The following is a 17,883-nucleotide window of genomic DNA, read 5'->3' as shown; positions in this document are numbered from 1 at the left end:
AAGACAACTAACTTTCAACTTTCTTATGTGGGAAGGCACAGGGTGATCTCTGCTGGCCTTCTCTCCAGGCCTCTGGGTTCCAACAACTTTCCCTGGGGTGATTTCTTTCTGCATCTCCAAAGGCCTAGGCTGAGCTGCAAGTACTGAGGTGAGGTATGCTGAGCTACATTGAGCTCTCTCATTTAAGCACCAGCCAATTAAATCAAACATCATTCATTACAGCAGACATGCCTCTTAGCCAACTGTGTAATGAGCAATAGATGAGTTTCACTTACCATTGGCTCATGTCCAAAGCAACAGAACAAGGTACCTTCACCCGGCCAAGTTGACAACTGAATCTAACTACCACACTATTCTTAAAATAGGAATCTGCTCGTTTTCTTTTATGCATTCATGTATTCATTATGTACTTTTATGTACAAATATTTTATACTTAATGTGTATTTTTACACAGTCTGAAGATAAACAAATTTTTTTCCAGGTTCTTTTGTGACTTATATGTCCACAAAGGTCAGAATATGATTCTAGAGTCAGATAAGAGTGCTCAACCTTAGGAAGCAAATTTTGGTGGTTATTTTTAATGCTTTATTGCACTGATTCAACTTATGGATCAAGGAAAGGTGAAATACTAACCAGAATGTCACTAAACAAATATCAGAATGGCTAAAATAGAAAATTAGCAGCAACATCAAATGTTGGCAAGGTTGTGGAAAAACTTATCTCCCATACATTGCTAATTGGAGTGTAAAATGGTACAGCTGCTCTGGAGAACAGCTGAGCAGTTTCTTATAAACATGTGACTACCATACGACACAGTAATCATGCTCTTGGGCATTTATCCTAGAGAAATGGAAACTTAAGTCCATATAAAAACCTGCACACAAATGTTCATAGCAGCTTTATTCACATTAGCCCCAAACTATAGCTGTCCTTCAGCAGGTGAATGGTTAAACACCTGTGGTACATCCATTTCATGGAATATACATCAAGGAACAAATTACTGATAATTTGTAACAGCTTGGATGACTCTCAGGAGAATTATGCTGAATAAAAAACAGCCCTTTCCAAAGGATTACATACTGTATGATTCCATCTATTGAACATTCTCAAAATGGCAAAATCATAGAGATGGAGAACAGATTAGTGGTGGCCAAGGGTTAGGGAAACAGGTGGAGGTGGGGTGGGGTTTAAGGGCAGGGTGTGGTTATAAAAGGGCAACACAGAGGCCCTGAGTACAGATGGAGCTGTTCTGTAGCTTGACTATGGCAATGGTACATGAACCTACACAAAAATTACACAGAACTAAATATACACACACCCATGTAAAACTGAAGAAATATGAATAAGATTTGTGGATTGCATCAATGCTAATTTCACGGTTGTAATATCGTACTATAGTTTTGTACGATGTTATCATTAGGGGAAATTATGTAAAGGGTACATGGGATATCTCTGTATTACTTCTTACAACTGCCATGTGAATCTACAGTGATCTCAAAATAAACTTTAATTTAAAAATGCTACCACCCCTGACCCCCAAAACATAAATTAAACAAATGATTTTAAAATGAGGGAACCAAACATTATAGCCTAAAATTACAAGAATTGGTATGACTTATAAAATTACGTCTACAATTTAGGAGAATTTAGTGAAAAAATATATATAATATTTAAGCATGATACCTTCAATGCCAAATTTATACCTATTGTTTGAAACCTGTAAATTAAAGAGGTACTCCAACAGGAAGTAGTAGTAGAGAGGAGAAAGTCCTTTTGCTGAGTTTTATATAACAGAAGGTTAAATGCCAGTAAGCTTAATTATGCTCACTGCCTATTAATGCTTTATGTTAATTAACCTAATCAAAATGAGAATGGTAATTTTCATGGCATTTTTATGCTCCTTGGGATTTAAGGATCAATGATACAGAAACAGTTTTGGCAGTTTAAGGAAAAATACTTAAGACAGAATGTGGATTTGGCAGCTACAGTTCCTACAGTGTAATCAATCAGCAACTGCACAGACACTGGCGACAGCATCTACTGCTGCCTTCAGTTCTGTGCTTAGACAGAGGGAGGGAGAATTCTGCCAGGGCAGCAAGATGTTTCCCTTGCAGTCAAGGCATGAAGAGGAGGAAGAGGAATGATGGTAACTTACTTAAAAATGCTGTTTTACCCTCACAGTTTATATGCTCTTTAGCACAGTTAATTATTCAACATTTACATCTCTACATGTGAATAGTGTAAGGATTCTCAATCTTTTATGCAGATCTTTTACCCAATTCTAACTAAATCTCTTTCAAGATATGATAAAATATTGCATATGTTGATAGATAAAATATTGCATATGATTCTAGGTTGACCCTTTCCTTGATTTCATGTCTTGTGCTGGTTTAAAACTGTTCTGTACCACAGAAAAACCATGTTCTTTAATCCTCATTCAATATTGTTGGGTAAGGTCTTTTTTTTTTAATATATTTTTATTGACAAATCTTCACACACATACAATCCATATATGGTATACAATCAATGGCTCACAATATCATCACAATAGTTTGTATTCATCAACATGATCATTTTGAGAATATCTGCAACACTCCAGAAAAAGAAAAAACTCATACATCCATACCTCTATCTCTCCCTCTCACTGACCACTAGTATTTCAATCTATCCAATTTATTTTACCCCTTATGCCCCTTATTACTTATTTATTTATTATCCATGTTTTTGACTCATTGGTCCATACTCTGGATAAAAGGAGGATCAGAGACAAGGTTTTCACAATAACACAGTCACATTGTAAGCTATATAGTTATACAATCATCTTCAAGAACCAAGGCTACTGGAACACAGCTCAACACTTTCAAGTACTTCCCTCCAGCCACTCCAATACACCATAAACTAAAAAGGGATATTTATATAATGCATAAGAATAACCTCTCAGCTCTGTCTGAAGTCTCTCACAGCCACTGAAACTTTGACTCATTTCTTTTTTCCCCCTTTTGGTCAAGAAGGCTTTCTCATTCCCATGATGTTGGGTCCCAGCTCATCTCAGGAGTTCTGTCCCGCGTTGCCAGAGAGATTTACACCCCTGAAAGTCATGTCCCAAATAGGGGGGAGAGCAGTGAGATGACTGAGAGAGAGAGGCCACATCTGAGCAACAAAAGAGATTCTCTGGAGGTGACTCTTAGGCCTAATTTAAGTAGGCTTAGCCTATCCTTTGCAGGAATAAGTTTCATGGGGTGAACCCCAAGATCAAGGGCTCAGTCTATTAACTTGGTTGTTCCCACTGCTTGCGAGAATATCAGGAATTCTCCAAATGGGGAAGGGGAATATTTCCTTCTTTCACCCCGATCCCCTAAGGTATTGGCAAATACTTCTTTATTCACTGCCCAAATTACTCTGGGATATATCGAGGCATCACACTAAGGCAGGGTCTTTTTTATTAAGTTGTTTCCATGAAGAAGTGTCTCAACCCATTCAATGTGGGGTTGCTTGCTGGAATTCTTTAAGAGGGAACCACTTTGGAAAAAGCTTTAGAGTCCACACAGCCAGAGACCTTTGGAGATGCAGAAAGGAAATATCCCTGGGGAGGCTGTTTAAAGAAGCCTGTAGAGAAACCTAGCAGATGTGGTCATGTGCCTTCCCAACTGACAGAGATGTTTCAGATGGTATCAACCTTTCTTGAGTGACGGTGACCTCCTGTTGGTGCCATAATTTGGATATTTTCCCGTTTTCATGGCCTTAGAACTGTAAACTTGCAACTTAATAAACTCCCTTTTTAAAAGCCATTCCATTTCTAGTATAGTGCATTCTGGCAGCTTTAGCAAACTAAAACATGTCCCAAAATCAAAACGTCTTTAACAGAATCTCTCTAATCTCTACTTGCTTGCTCCATAAACAAATGGTGGCTTCTCTTCTAGATGGTCTCCAAAACAATTGAAAATGTAACCTTTCCCTTTCACTAGTCACTAGTTCCTCATTCTAGTCTCTGGTAGTGGGGTAACAATGCAATGGTGTCTTAGAATAATAGAGACAGCCTCCAAAAAGGGTAATCAATAGAAACATTGTCCCGTGAGCTCGCTCTGTGACCTTGGCCAAGTCAACATATTCTCTTTCCTCAACTGCCAGTTTATAAAATGAAACCAGACACTTTCCCCTTTCTATTTCAAAACAAAACAAAAACAAAACTTAAAGATGGGATTGTTATCAAATTAGAAAAGGATTTACTATGCAATTACTTGTGTCCAACACCTTACCAGGTACTAGGAATTTCTTTGCTCCATCCCCTTTACAGGGAAACCAATGGTGGTATAGCAGAAAAAACTCTTAAAGAGAAATCAGGAGACCTGAGTTCCAGACCAAGGGTGGTCAATCACATGCCTGTAGGTACCAGATGGACATGAAAGTGAATGAATGGAGGTGCCATCAACAATTGGGGTTAGGGAACCTCAAGCAGTTCTCTATCGTCCAAAGGAAGGAGCTCACACCTGTCCCTATCTGCACTCCAACATTTTCATTTGGTTTCCTTATTCTGCGGATCTTGTACACCTCCTGTTCTAGTTTGCTAGCTGCCGGAATACAATATACCAGAAACAGAGTGGCTTTTAAAAGAGGGAATTTAATAAGTTGCTACTTTACAATTCTAAGGTCGAGTAAATGTCCCAGTTAAAGCAAGTCTATAGAAATGTCCAATCTAAGGCATCCAGGGAAAGATGAAGTTCAGGGTTTCTCTCTCAAGTGGAAGGGCACATGGCGAACACAGAGTTTCTCTCTCATCTGGAAAGGCACATGTTGAACACAGTCAGGGTTCCTCTCTCATCTGGAAGGGCACATGGTGAGCACAGCATCATCTGCTAGCTTCTTCTCCTGGCTTCCTGCTTCATGAAGCTCCCCGGGAGGCATGTTCCTTCTTCATCTCCAAAGGTTGCTGGTTGGTGAACTCTGTTTCTTGTGGCTATGTCATTCTCTGCTCTTTCAGAAATCTCTCATTCTCCAAAATGTTTCCTCTTTTATAGGACTTCAGAAATTAATCAAGACCCACCCAAATGGGTGGAGACATGTCATCACCTAATCCAGCTTAACAACCACTCTTGATTAAATCACATCTCTGGGGAGATGATCTAATTATAGTTTCAAACATACAGTATTGAATAGGGATTATTCTGCCTTTATGAAATGGGATTTTGATTAAAATATGGCTTTTCTAGGGGACATACATCCTTTCAAACCAGCACACCTCCCCTGCTCTCCCTGGATGGTTTTCTTTACTTTATGTAGAACAAGTTTCACTTATACTTTGCTTTTAAAACCTGAGTTAAATATCCCTTTCCTTCTGTCTTACTTTGGAAGCTGCTGGAATGTGATATACCAGAACTGGAATGACTTTTAAAAAGATGAATTTAATAAGTTACAACTTTACAGTTCTAAGCCTATAAAAATGTCCAAATTAAGGCATCCAGATAAAGATACCTTAATTCAAGGACAGCTGAAGAGTCAGGAACACCTATGTAAGCTGGGAAGTCACTTGGCTGGCATCTGCTGGTCCCTTGTTCCTGGGCTCCGCTGCTTTAAGTTTCTGTTCCTGTGGGGTTCCTCACTTTGCTTCTCTGGGGCTGGCTTTCATCTCTCGGCTTCCCCTGGCTCTCTCCCAGTGATGTCTGCTGGGCTCCAAGCATCTCCAAACATCGTGTCTCTGTCTTTGGAAGCAACTGTTCTCCAAGTATCTGTATCTCTTTCTCTGTCAGCTCTGAGACTTCTGTTGTTTCTGTAGGCTCTGTTGTGTGCTCTGAGTTCTCTTCAAAATGTTTCCTCTTTTAAAGCTTCAGTAAACTAATCAAGACCCACCTGGAATGGGTGGAGTCATATCTTCATCTAATCAAAAAATCACATCCACAATTGGGCGCGCCTCATCTCCATGGAGATAATTTAGTCAAGAGTTTCTGTCCTACAATATTGAATCGGGATTAAAAGAAATGGCTGCTCCCACAAGACTGGATCAGAATGAAAAGGTGGCTTTTCTGGGATGCATAACAGATTCAAACTGGCACACCTTCTTTTGCTCCAGTCTTGAATTAATAATATTTTCCACGAAGCCTCCTTTTACTGATATCCTAACACAGCAATTCTCCTTTTGCTTTGCCTTTCTTCAACATTTACACAGAATGGTCTGTACACCAAAGTTTCAGAATGGTACTGTCCTCTTTCTTCACTGTCCCTCAGACACCTGGACCCACTCATAGCTTTGGCTAACATCGTTATGTACAGGACACTATTAAAAGAAATAACAAACTAAGGTTCAAGGCAAGAAAGACATTTATTTGGGGTGATAGAAATGCAATTCTTTAACATGAGCTAGTTTTTTTTCTTCCACTGGAAATTAAAAACCTGTTTCCACAATACCCTCAAATTATGAATGCCCAAGCATACCAATTATTAACATATATGTTTGCTGTTTTTCCTTCTGCAAGTTCTTGTGAAGGCAAATATTTCAGCTTACTGGGCTGTTATAGGATTAGCAGGGAATTTGTTTTTATGCTCTCATGGTTAGAGGTAACAGCAAAATCAACATGATGGATTCCTCAGTTATCTTTAAGGTGGGAACTACCTATATACCAGATATTATTTGCAGTATTGTTTCTTTAAATCTATTTGAGGGGTTATAATTAGTTAGTTAAAACTAAGTTATCATAGGGAGTTTCCTCAGAAATAGTAGGAAGTAAAGTAGCAAACTAAGGTTGTGACAATGAACAAAGATGACACTGGGAGGGAAAAGTAAGAGAATTTCATTAGTTCTACTCTGTCCTTAGAAAGGAATCCAACAGAAAGTGGGACATAATGTTGATTTATGTCAACTAATTCTCATAATAAATTCTTCAATTGATTCTAAAAGTTTTTCCATGCTTTGTGTAAGGAAACCTATGTTTGTAAGTAGGCTATGCCAGAGCAGGAGTGCTGAGCAAACTATGCTTTGTTTTCTCAGAGGAATTTTGACTAGTTTCATCGTAAATAAGAGGTTCAATTTGTTTAGCTTTAAATAAGGCATATAAAGGTTGAGCAGTTAAAGAAAAATTAGGAATCCAATTTTTACAACATCCTGCAAGGCCTAAAAATCCTTAGTTGTGGTTTGGTCTTGGCAGGAGGGAAAGTTAGAATGCTTTGAACTGGGCAAAGTTCTAAGTGGAGGCCCTGAGGGCAGGGATAGGTGAGAGAGAAGAATGCTGCTAAATTGGTTAGAATATGGTAGCATTTAAATTTTATTTCTTTGACTGAAAGAACAGGAATAAGTATGGAATTTATCATTATCCTAGTCTGCTGAATCTGGTTTTAGGAGTTCCAAACTAATTTCCCCCTTTGGAAGAAAGATATGTGTGCTTGGAATAATCCAAGGAAGTATTTTCCCAGAATGTGAATTAGATCAGAAAAAACTAATAGAAATTGATGAGGGTCTTTTTAAAGTCCTAACTTTAAAAAGGGAATTGGGAGGGATTTTTAAAAATGTTCACAGCAAATCTGTAAGCTGAGCCCTTGATCTTGGGGTTCACCCCTATGAAACTTATTCCTGCAAAGGACAGGCTAAGCCTTCTTAAAATTAAGCCCCAGAGAACCTCTTTTGTTGCTCATATGTGGTGTCTCTCTCTAAGCCATCTTAGCAGGTGAACTCACTGCTCTCCCCGCTACGTGGAACATGGCTCTCGGGGGTGTAAATCTCATGTGGGACAGAACTCCTGGGATGAGCAAGGACTCAGCATCATAGGATTGAGAAACGCTTTTTGACCAAAAGAGGGAAGAGAGAAATGATACAAAATAAAATTTCAGTGGCTGTGAGACTTCAGAATTGAGATTATCCTAGAGGTTATTCTTAGGCATCATATAGATATTCCTTTTTAGTTTATGGTGTGTTGGAGTGGCTGGAGTGAAGTATCTGAAACTGCTGAGCTGTGCTCCAGTAGCATTGATTCTTGAAGATGATTGTATAACATACAGCTTTACAATGTGACTGTGTTATTGTGAAAACCTTGTCTCTGATGTTCCTTTTATTTAGGGTATGGACAGATGAATAAAAAAATATGGATAAAAAATATGGATAAAAATAAAAAATAATAGGGGGGATAAGGAGTAAAATAAATTGGGTAGACGGAAATATTAGTGGTCAATGAGAGGGAGGGGTAAGGGGTATGGGATGTATGAGTTGTTTTTTTTCCCTTTCTTTTTTTTGGAATGATGCAAATGTTCTAAAAATGATCATGGTGATGAATACACAACTATGTGACGATATTGTAAGCCACTGACTGTATACCATGTATGAACGAATGTGTGTGAAGATTTGTCAATAGAAATGTTAAAAAATTAGAAAAAGGTCATGGGTTTGTTGGAGACTCCAACCATCTGAATTGTTTCTGTACTCCTTGGAGTACAGATAAGGGCAGCGGGATTTAAGACCGATAAGGTGGTCCTAGTATCTAGTAGATCCATTATGCCCTCTTTTCCAATTGTTTTCAACGAGCAGATCTATTTTTCCTAAAGACCTGACTTGGACAACTTAAAAAGTTTCTGCCATTTCCTAGGGTAACCCTATAAGTCACATTGAAAGGCACTTTGCTTTCTCAGAGGGCAAAGAGCACTGGGGGTTGCTGCTGTTTTGGGGGAAGTTTTGGGCAGTCTCTCCCGATATCCAGGTTATTTACAGTAATTACAGACTACTAGTACTCTGCACTCTAGTGCCTAGGGAGTTTAATGGAGTTTTAGCTGCTGGTTTAGCTTGGGAAGATTTATTTTTCTCAGCCTTGTTAAAAGCTTTTTTAAAGGTATGATCTAATTGATCTGTAAAACTTATTAAAATCATTAGGTTTCACCTCGGCTCAATTTAAGTTGTTTAGGTCTTAGAGTGGTGTTTGGTTCTTCTGAAAGGCCATTAATAAAAGTAGAATTGAATAGGGTAGAGGTTTCAGAGTTAATATGGTTAAGACCTGAGAACTGTTTAAAGTTTGTTTTGAAGCCTGTTATAATATTCATACATGGGCTCGTTGGATTTTTTGACATATTATTGGAATTTTCTGTAATCAGTAATTTGGGGATGAACTCAAGGTACGGCTGTATAAATTTCCTTACCTAGCTTAAATACTTTGATTTTGTCAGTACAGTAGCTCTTCATTTTGAAAAGTCATTTAAGGGATTTTTCCAATTAGCTTTGTCTATCCAGATTTCAAAATGACCTTCACCAGTAGTCATGTGAATTAACTGAATAAGGTCTGAGTATCCAGGCTCAGAAGTCTGAATGATAAGAATGAATTCTCTGTAAAACCCCCTAGGTCCTGGAAAATTTTTCAATCTTGATAATGCGCTTATTAGATAAATCTTTGTTAATTTAGAATTTGCTTCTTGCAGTGAGGCAATTTTTAAATTTGTTATATGTTTGGAAGCTTCCAGGGACCAATTAAAAAAAGTATTTCATTCAGCTGCTAAGTTTTAGAGTCTCTATTTTCCAGTTAAGTACACAAATATACCAATTTAGTCATATCTAAAGACCCCCATTGTGGCCATTATAATTAAAAATTTTCTCTAGTGTGCCAGGTCCAGCAGGGTAAGATTTTTCATGAGGCAGGACTATAATTTTTTTAATATGCTCTATGGTGGGGCTCATATTTCATTCTTTTTCCATGTGACTATCCCATTATTGCAGCACTGCTTGTTGATTTTTTCTTTTTTTTTTTTTGATGGGGGGGTAGGGTGGGGTGGAGGGGTGTGAGAGTTGGGAATTGAACCCGAGTCTCCCGTATGGCAGGTGAGAATTCTACCACTAAACTACCCTTGCGCCTAGGACTATAACTGTTGTACATAAAATCAGCTGGTGTTCTAGATGATGGCGCACCTTTAGATTTTTTTAGATGAACTGGAACTCATTCTTTTAATTAGCTGTGATTGTGAACAATCCTAAAATCTAAGCCTGAGGGGAACTGTCTGAGTTTAGGGAAAGTATGATAATTTACAGTGTACCTTTCACCTGATACTTGTTTTACCTGGCAGACAGACTGTGCTCTAGTTGTCTGACCTGTGACCAGGTGGCCCTACTTGCATGGAAATTGTCTTGAGGGTTGTGGATGACTGTTTCAGTTTGCTAAAGCTGCTGGAATACAATATACCAGAAATGGATTGGTTTTTATATAAAGGGGATTTATTAAGTTACAAGTTACAATTCAAAGGCCATGAAAACGTCCAAATTAAGGTTCCAATAAAAGGATACCTTCTCAGAGGAAACACAGACAGCATCCAGGACACCTCTGTCAGGTAGAAAGACATGGCTGGTGTCTGAGGTCCTTGCTCCCTAGTTTGTTGCTTTCAGCTTCTGACTCCAGTGGCTCTCTCTCTAAGCATCTGTGGGTCCTCACTTAACTTCTCCAGGGCAAACTCTGGATTCCAAATCTTAGTTTCCCTTGGCTCTTTCCAGGTTTTGGCTATTTCTTTCAGTATTTCTGTCTGCATCTCCAAATGCCTGTATCTGCTCTCTGTGTCGGCTCTTTTAAGGACTCCAGTAAACTAATTAAGACCCACCTTAAATAGGCAGGGTGACATCTCCATGGAAATAATCTAATCAGATTCTCACTCAAACAACAGGTCTGCCCCTAAAAGACTGGATTAGAATTAAAACAAACAAACAAACAAACAAACAAATATGGCTTTTCTGGGGTGTATAACAGTTTCAAAACAGCACAGTGACCTTGTGTCAATGTAGCCTGTTTGTGACCACCTTATCCTTTCATGGGAAACTTGTTCTTTGGAAGTTCAGGCTTCTCATCAATAGGTGGGGGCACTCTAATAGCATTTAAATGCCTGTCCCGTGCCCACCAAAATAATTATTTGATTGCTCAAGTCAGAAGAGAGGTCAAACTGATTTATAGGGAGGAATCCCTTCACTGAAAAGAGCACGTTACTAAAGTGGGAATGTTTAAAGTTCCATTTGAGTTATCACCAGACAGGGAAATTTCCCTGAATACTGAAAATGACAAATGCAAATGGGCTTCTGCCCCAAACCTAGACCATAATAGGTCTGTTACGAGTCCAAACTAAGTGAACCAAAGGTTACAAATTGAGCTTCTACCACTAATCCAAAACAAATAAACTGAAGTTCAAATTACCCTTTACCAGAAGATACTCAAAGGCTGGACCCTCAACCAAAAAAAGGGAGATCCAGTGCCCAGAGGACTCATGACAGGAACTCAGGGAGACAACAGAGCTCAAGGGGCTCAGGCCAGAACCAAACCCTAATCCAACAATGGCTCTGGGGTCAGGTCAGTAAATGCTTCAGATTCCACTTCTGACACCACGTAAAGTCAACCTAGAAATAACTAAGCTGCAAAGCAATAAAGGCATTTATTTGGGGTCACAGAATTGCAATTAAGGGAGCACAGATTCAGGTAGCAACCCAAATCATGTCCCACTTTGGCATTTGCAGGCAAGGGTTTTTAAAGGAAAAGAAGATTATACAAGTTGTTTGTAGTTGGTGAGTATCTGGGGTACTCCAGTTCTGCTTCAGGTTAGTTAACTGAATTCTGTATCTCGTGTCCAGTTATAGTGTCTGGATGCCCTTAGGGTTTTCAGGAACGTTGTTACCTGAGGCTTTGCATAGCACAGCTGCTTGTGATGTCTGATGGGAACCTGCATAAGAGTAACCTCCAGAATGACCTCTGACTCCATTTGAAGTCTCTTAGCTATAAGTATTAGTTTGTTAATGTTGCCAGAAAACAATAGACCAGAAATGGAATGGCTTTTAAAAAGGGAACTTAATAAGTTACAAGTTTACAGTAAGGTCATAAATATGTTGTGCCAGTTTGAAGCTATTGCGTACCCCAGAAAAGACATGTCCTTTAATCCTCATTCAATACTCCTGGGTTGGATGTTTTTTATTGTTTCCATGGAGATGTGACCCACCCAATTATGGGTGATAACCTTTGATTAGATAGTTTCCTTGGAAATGTGTCTCCATTCATTCAAGGTGCAGTTGCTTACTGGAACCTTTTAAGAAGGAACCATTTTGGAAAAAGCAAAAAAGCCACTAGAGCTGACAGAGCCAACAAAATGGACAGAGGCCCTGGGGAAGCCACGGAAGAAGCCTGGAGAGAAAGCTAGCAGATGTTGCTGTGTGCCTTTCCAACTGAGCGAGCAATCCTAAACATCATTGGCCTTCTTAAACCAAGGTATCTTTACTTGGATGCCTTAATTTGGACATTTTTATAGACTTGCCTTAATTTGGACATTTTCATGGCCTTAGAACTATACACTTAGAGTTTAATAAATTCCCCCTTTTAAAAGCCATTCCGTTTCTGGTATATTGCATTCTGGCTGCTTACAAACTAGAATGTAAGTCCCAACTAATGCATCCAGATAAAGATACCTTGGCCGAAGGAAGGCTGATCTGGAAAGGCACGTGGCTGTTGTCTACTGTTCCTTGTTCCTGGTTCTTTCACTTCCATCATTCCTCTGATGCTAGTGGTTTCCTCTCTAAGCATCTGTGGGCCTTCACTTAGCCCCTCTGGGACACAACTCTGGGTTCTGTCTTGTTTAATATCTCATGGGAAGGCACATGGCAATGTCTGCTGGGCTCTACTCATGTCTAGGCACCTACTCTCTCTGTTGGCACTCCAAGAATCTTCAAACATCTGTGTGTCTGTCAACTCTGAAGCAACCATTCTCCAAGTATCTACACCTACTCTGAGCTTTCTCCAAAATGGCCCCCCTTTTAAAGGACTCCAGTAAACAAATTAAGGCACACATTGAATGGGTTGAGTCACATTTCCATCTAACCAAAAAGCCACACCCACAACTGGGTACGTCACATCTCTGTGGATATAATCTAATCAAATGGGTTTCCATCCTACAATATTGAATCAGAATTAAAGGACATCACAACATTTTCAAACTAGCACACCACAGAAATCATATTTTATTTCTTTTACAATATCAATGTTTATCTCCTACAGATTTTTCTTCTAATTTCCAGGCCCACTTCTTGACTGGCTTTCAAAACACACCTTGTTATGTTTTACTGACACTTTAAATATGTCTAAAACAGAAGTCATCATTTTACTTCTGATCCCTTCAAATAACTTTCCCTCTAGACTTTCAAATCTTTGCTCATTACTAAGCCATACTATTTAGAAAAAGTAGAGTCTATCTAATGCCTCTTAATTTCTCCATTTCAAGACAGTCACCAATCTTTTCAAATCTTCCTTATTAATGTCTTTCTTTCTAGTCCTCTTGGATATCATCTTAGTTTAGGGCCTTGTTACATTACACACTGGCTTCTGAAATAGTCTAAATGCTACCTGTGCTATCAGGGTGTCACCTGATGAGCTCCTTCTGCAAGCTTCTGACCATCTTATTATCTTGTAAAGTCCTTTGGCAAACAATACCTCAGAACATCAGTGATTCCTGTTGTAATCTCATAGATTAGTTTCTGCTGAATCCATAAATTGGATGTGACATATAGTGGGAGAAAAGTTTCCTATCAGGTTCCAAGGAGAAAGACTACTTTTCTCACCTTCAATGAGTACACTTAGACCAGGTCTACATCAGGTACTCACAGCTGGGGGCAATCCTGGGAGCCTTTGGGTTATGTCTGGAGAGTTTTTTTGATTATTATAACTGAGATGGTGGGGTAGAAGAGTTGTGCTACTGGCATCTAGCAGGGTAGAAGTTAGGGATGTTGCCAGACATCCTACAATATACAGGATAGATACCCCCAACAAAAAATTATCTAGCCTAACTATCAATTGTGATTGGTCTAGACCTTAGGAAAACAGGAATCAAAACATGCAAGTCCAAAATAGACTGGTGTGCAAGGGACCTAAAAGAAAGGGGAAAGAATCTTATAGTTGCCAGATAGAATTTTTATGGTCACTCAATCTTCTTGGCACTCAGGGAAAGAAGATGAGGAACAGATACATATGTATCTGCACAGAACCCTGCCATTTCTGTATTTATGAGTACTAAATGTTACAAATAGTAACATAACCAAAAGGCTGTTATTCCAGTCTGTGGGCAACCGAATTTGGGCAGCACCCAAGTAAATGTGAGGTAGCAAAAAAAGCCTGTGCGTGCTTCAACCTGTAACTGTTCCTAGCTTCTGAGACAAAGGAGGCCAGAACTGCTCAGCAGACTTCAGCTTCCTGCTGCTACTGGAACAAATACAGACTTAACCACTTAGTGCTACAGGGATTTGCCATTTCAATTGCTCAAATCTTAATGTTTCCTGCCACTCTACAAACTCATTCCATCAGCTATCCTGGCATAGTTATTAGTTCTTAAACAAATGGGAACATATTACTAGCTTTACACCTTGCTTACACATCTTTCTGCCTGGAACTTTCATCCTTTGATGCTGCACCACAAATTTAGGCCATCCTTTCTTTCGATGCTCAGTTCTAGCCTCATCTCCTGCAGGCACATCTGTCCATTCTATTCACTGACCACTAACAATAGGCTATCTTCTCGTGTCCTAAAACTCATCTCTTAACACACATACTCCATTTTCCCATTAAAAATGTAATGGTCTGGACATATGTTCCCAGAAAAACATGTTCTTAATTTCCTCCTGTGGGCATGAACCCATTGTAAGAAGAACCTTTTTATGAGGTTACGTCAGTTAAAGTATGGCCCAAATCAACAAGGATGGATCTTGATTCTATTACTGGAGTCCTTCAAATCAACAAGGATGGATCTTGATCCTTTTACTGGAGTCCTTTATAAGCAGAACGAAATTCAGACAGATAAGAGAGAAAGTCACCAGAAGCAAGAAGTCGAAAGTCAACGTGATCTGGAAGAGAAAGGAAAAGATGCTGCTATGTGCACGGCCATGTGACAGAACAGCCGCAGATGAAGGCTCACTGGTAGCCAGATCCAGAATGCCAATCATAGGGAAGAAAATACCATCTTCCTGATACCTCAATTTTGGACTTCTCCTAGCTTCAATCCAAGATTCAAAAAAATCCCATTGTCCAGGCCAGCCCATTGCATGGTATTTGCTTTAACAATGAGGAAGCTACAACACCTACCTCAGAAGGTTCATACAAAAAGTAAACAATGCAGTGGATGTAAAATGTTGACGCTTGTTCTGTCAATATTAACAGGGATGGCTTTGGACTGAATCCAGGTACCGAAAAGACTGATCCATGTTACCATTCTTCTGATGGCCTGGAGCTATATGGAGAACCAAGACACACTACATATCGCTCAAGATCAGATCTGGACTATCCTAGGTCTCCTTTACCATTTCAAAATAGGTACCCAGGCCCTGCATCCGATTTGGTTCCTTGGCATGTTCTGAGCTTCAGAATTACGATCCTGACAGAGCTCGGACTGACTGTATCACTCGGCTAGAGGCACTGCAAAGGCAACTTGGAACTGTTCAGCCAGGTTCAGGTACTCAAGTTCATGCTGGCCTGCGAAGATAATCCCTTGAAACATCAACTGAAGTGATTTTAACAAATTCTCTTTTGTAAATCGATGTTTCTTTTGTGCTTTCGTATTGTGAATATTCATGGGACCAATATGAACTCAGCTTATGACTGTATACAAATCTCTTGCCAGCACATGAAAACAAACTGGAATTTGTATATATAAATAAGCATTGTGTATGTATTCATGCACAATAATCATTAAATTACATGTATATTTGGGGAATGTTAATTTAAATGATTAAATTATAAAACTGTGTATTTATCAAATGAGTGAAAAAATTAGACTTTTGTGCATTATGATACTGAATGTTGTAGCTTGAGGTGTCCTGCACTTTTCTTATAAGGCTATTGAAGTTACATGTTTCTGCCTAATATATTTGCTACTGGTGATGCAGACAGAAAATATCACTTGTAGAGACCTATTTTTGTATAATGGCAGAAGTTTTGCATTTTATGGGGTATTTTGTCAAGTACTGAAATAAAAATGACTTCACCATTTAAAAAAAATTTTTTAAAATTTTAAAAAATGTTGACCCTGGTCCATAGTAAGTGTTCAATAAATGCTGACGTGCCATTTCTTTCTGGACAGGAATTAAATGGGGGTTCATTTAATTGTACTTCTCTACTTTCCACTGTACAGTATGACCTCGTTTTACACAACCAATACATTTCAAGTCCCTTTGTGTAAGTTGAAAATTGCACATAATAGTGAATTCCATTAATTAATAAGCATTTCTTATATGTACATATTTATCACACATTTTTATAAGGCAAATAAATACTCTAGGAACAATAAGTAAGCAAAATTAATCACAGAAACAATTTTTTTTTAATTTTAATTCTCTATCCTTATTTTTTTCAATTGCCTATCATGTATACCTGAATTTGCATGTGTTAAGTGCACATAAAATGAGGTCATACTGTATTTTCTGTGACACGATCTAAATCACATCTCTGATTATATACCTTCAAGGTTCAAAACCTTCAATGACTCCCCATTTAGAGTTAGGGATAAACTCTAAAATTCCTTAAAATGCTGTGGTGGGAAAGGGGATTTTTTCCCCCTTTTGCTGCAGTGCTCTCCTTACCTCATTTCCCCTGATAAAACCTAAACCTTTTAAGCCCCAGTCTCCAAAAACGCTCTCTCTCCCAATGGTCCTGGTTATTATTCCCTCTTCGAGAAGACTGGAGATCCCCAAGGATTTGTACCATGCCTAAATCATATGAAATTAGTTCGATATAATGCATACTTCCCCACGAAAAGATAAACTTCTTAAATGATGATAAGAGCTAATATTTATTGACAGCTGACTGTATGCCAGACCCTGGACCAAATGGCTTACATGTACATATGAACTCATTTAGTTTCTCCAACAACCTTGAGACGCAGGTACTATTTTCTCATTCACTTTACAGATGAGGAAATTGAGATTCAAAGAGGTTAAATAACCTGTCTGAGGTTATACCACTCAGATGTGACAGCGCCTGGGTTCAAATCAAAGCAGTCTGAGTGCAGAACTCAGATTCTTAGCCACTATGCCTAATTTATGTAAAAGAGCTTTAAAAAACTACGAAGGACTATAAACCACAATAAAACCAACATATCCAAACAAAATAAGTCTCTGACATTTCTGAGGAAGGGTAAATAGTAGTACATGGAAGTTAAGTATAGAATCAGACCAGAATTTGAACATCGGCTTTACCATTTTCAAGCTGAGTGACTCTGGGTATGTCATTTTCTTTTTTCAGTGTCAGCCTCTGTACCTAAAAGATTTTAACGACTCTTTAGAATGGTTGTGAGAATTAAGTGATATGGCATAGGTAAAGCACCAAGACTGTAAAGCAATACGTGGTCAACAAATGGCTCTCAAATCAGAGAGTCAAATCGTGAAGCCCAGGGAATTTAATTAATAATCATTTAATAATTAACTTTAATAATTAAACAACAACTATATTTCTTTCTGTTCTTTTGCAACATTATATTAACATGACTTTACTAATTTCCTTAATACCCCAAGCCTATAAAATACTCAACATAATTATCTCTAATGTGAGATTAAAAGGTAATTCATCCTGCCTCCAGGCATAAGACTGAAGCAGCTGAAGAACCTTTAACTCATTAAAGCAAATGCAAAGGAAATATAAAAAGTAAAGGTCAGTAAACTTAAAAAAAAAAAAGTAAACATCAGCATGGGAAAGTTTACAATGAAGTCAACAGAGAAACTCGAATGTAGCCAAATATGTGAGCAGACCACAGGAGAAAGGCTGAAGAACTAGTGATGCAGGGTTGGAATTAGGGCTGTGACTGGCTAAGCAAAGAGCAAACTCCAAAAAGCAGAGAAACATCTTTATGAGAACAGAAACAAATAGTACCTGGCAGCCAAACGACCCCCACCTGAGCGAGTCATCTATGGAGAAGGGGGGAGCCACC

At 38.7% G+C, this 17,883-nt stretch overlaps 1 protein-coding gene across 5 annotated transcripts in view; it reads right to left on the bottom strand.

The window, feature by feature from the left end:
- The window catches only part of ACADSB (acyl-CoA dehydrogenase short/branched chain), a 103,956-nt gene that overhangs the window by 77,883 nt on the left and 8,190 nt on the right, over positions 1-17,883 (bottom strand). The window contains exon 2 of one of the 5 annotated variants that reach the window (XM_077126319.1): positions 17,156-17,216. The exons of the other annotated variants lie outside the window; for them this stretch is intronic. Within the exon in view, the coding sequence (XP_076982434.1) occupies positions 17,156-17,188 (33 nt within the window). The 5' untranslated portion in view covers positions 17,189-17,216. The remainder of the gene's footprint in view (positions 1-17,155; positions 17,217-17,883) is intronic. 5 annotated transcript variants of the gene reach the window in all.

This window comes from Tamandua tetradactyla, chromosome 13 (genome assembly GCF_023851605.1).
Source record: "Tamandua tetradactyla isolate mTamTet1 chromosome 13, mTamTet1.pri, whole genome shotgun sequence".
Classification (NCBI taxonomy): domain Eukaryota; kingdom Metazoa; phylum Chordata; class Mammalia; order Pilosa; family Myrmecophagidae; genus Tamandua; species Tamandua tetradactyla.
The sequence above is the reverse complement of the archived record's forward strand: the minus strand, read 5'-3'. Positions and strand labels throughout refer to the sequence as shown.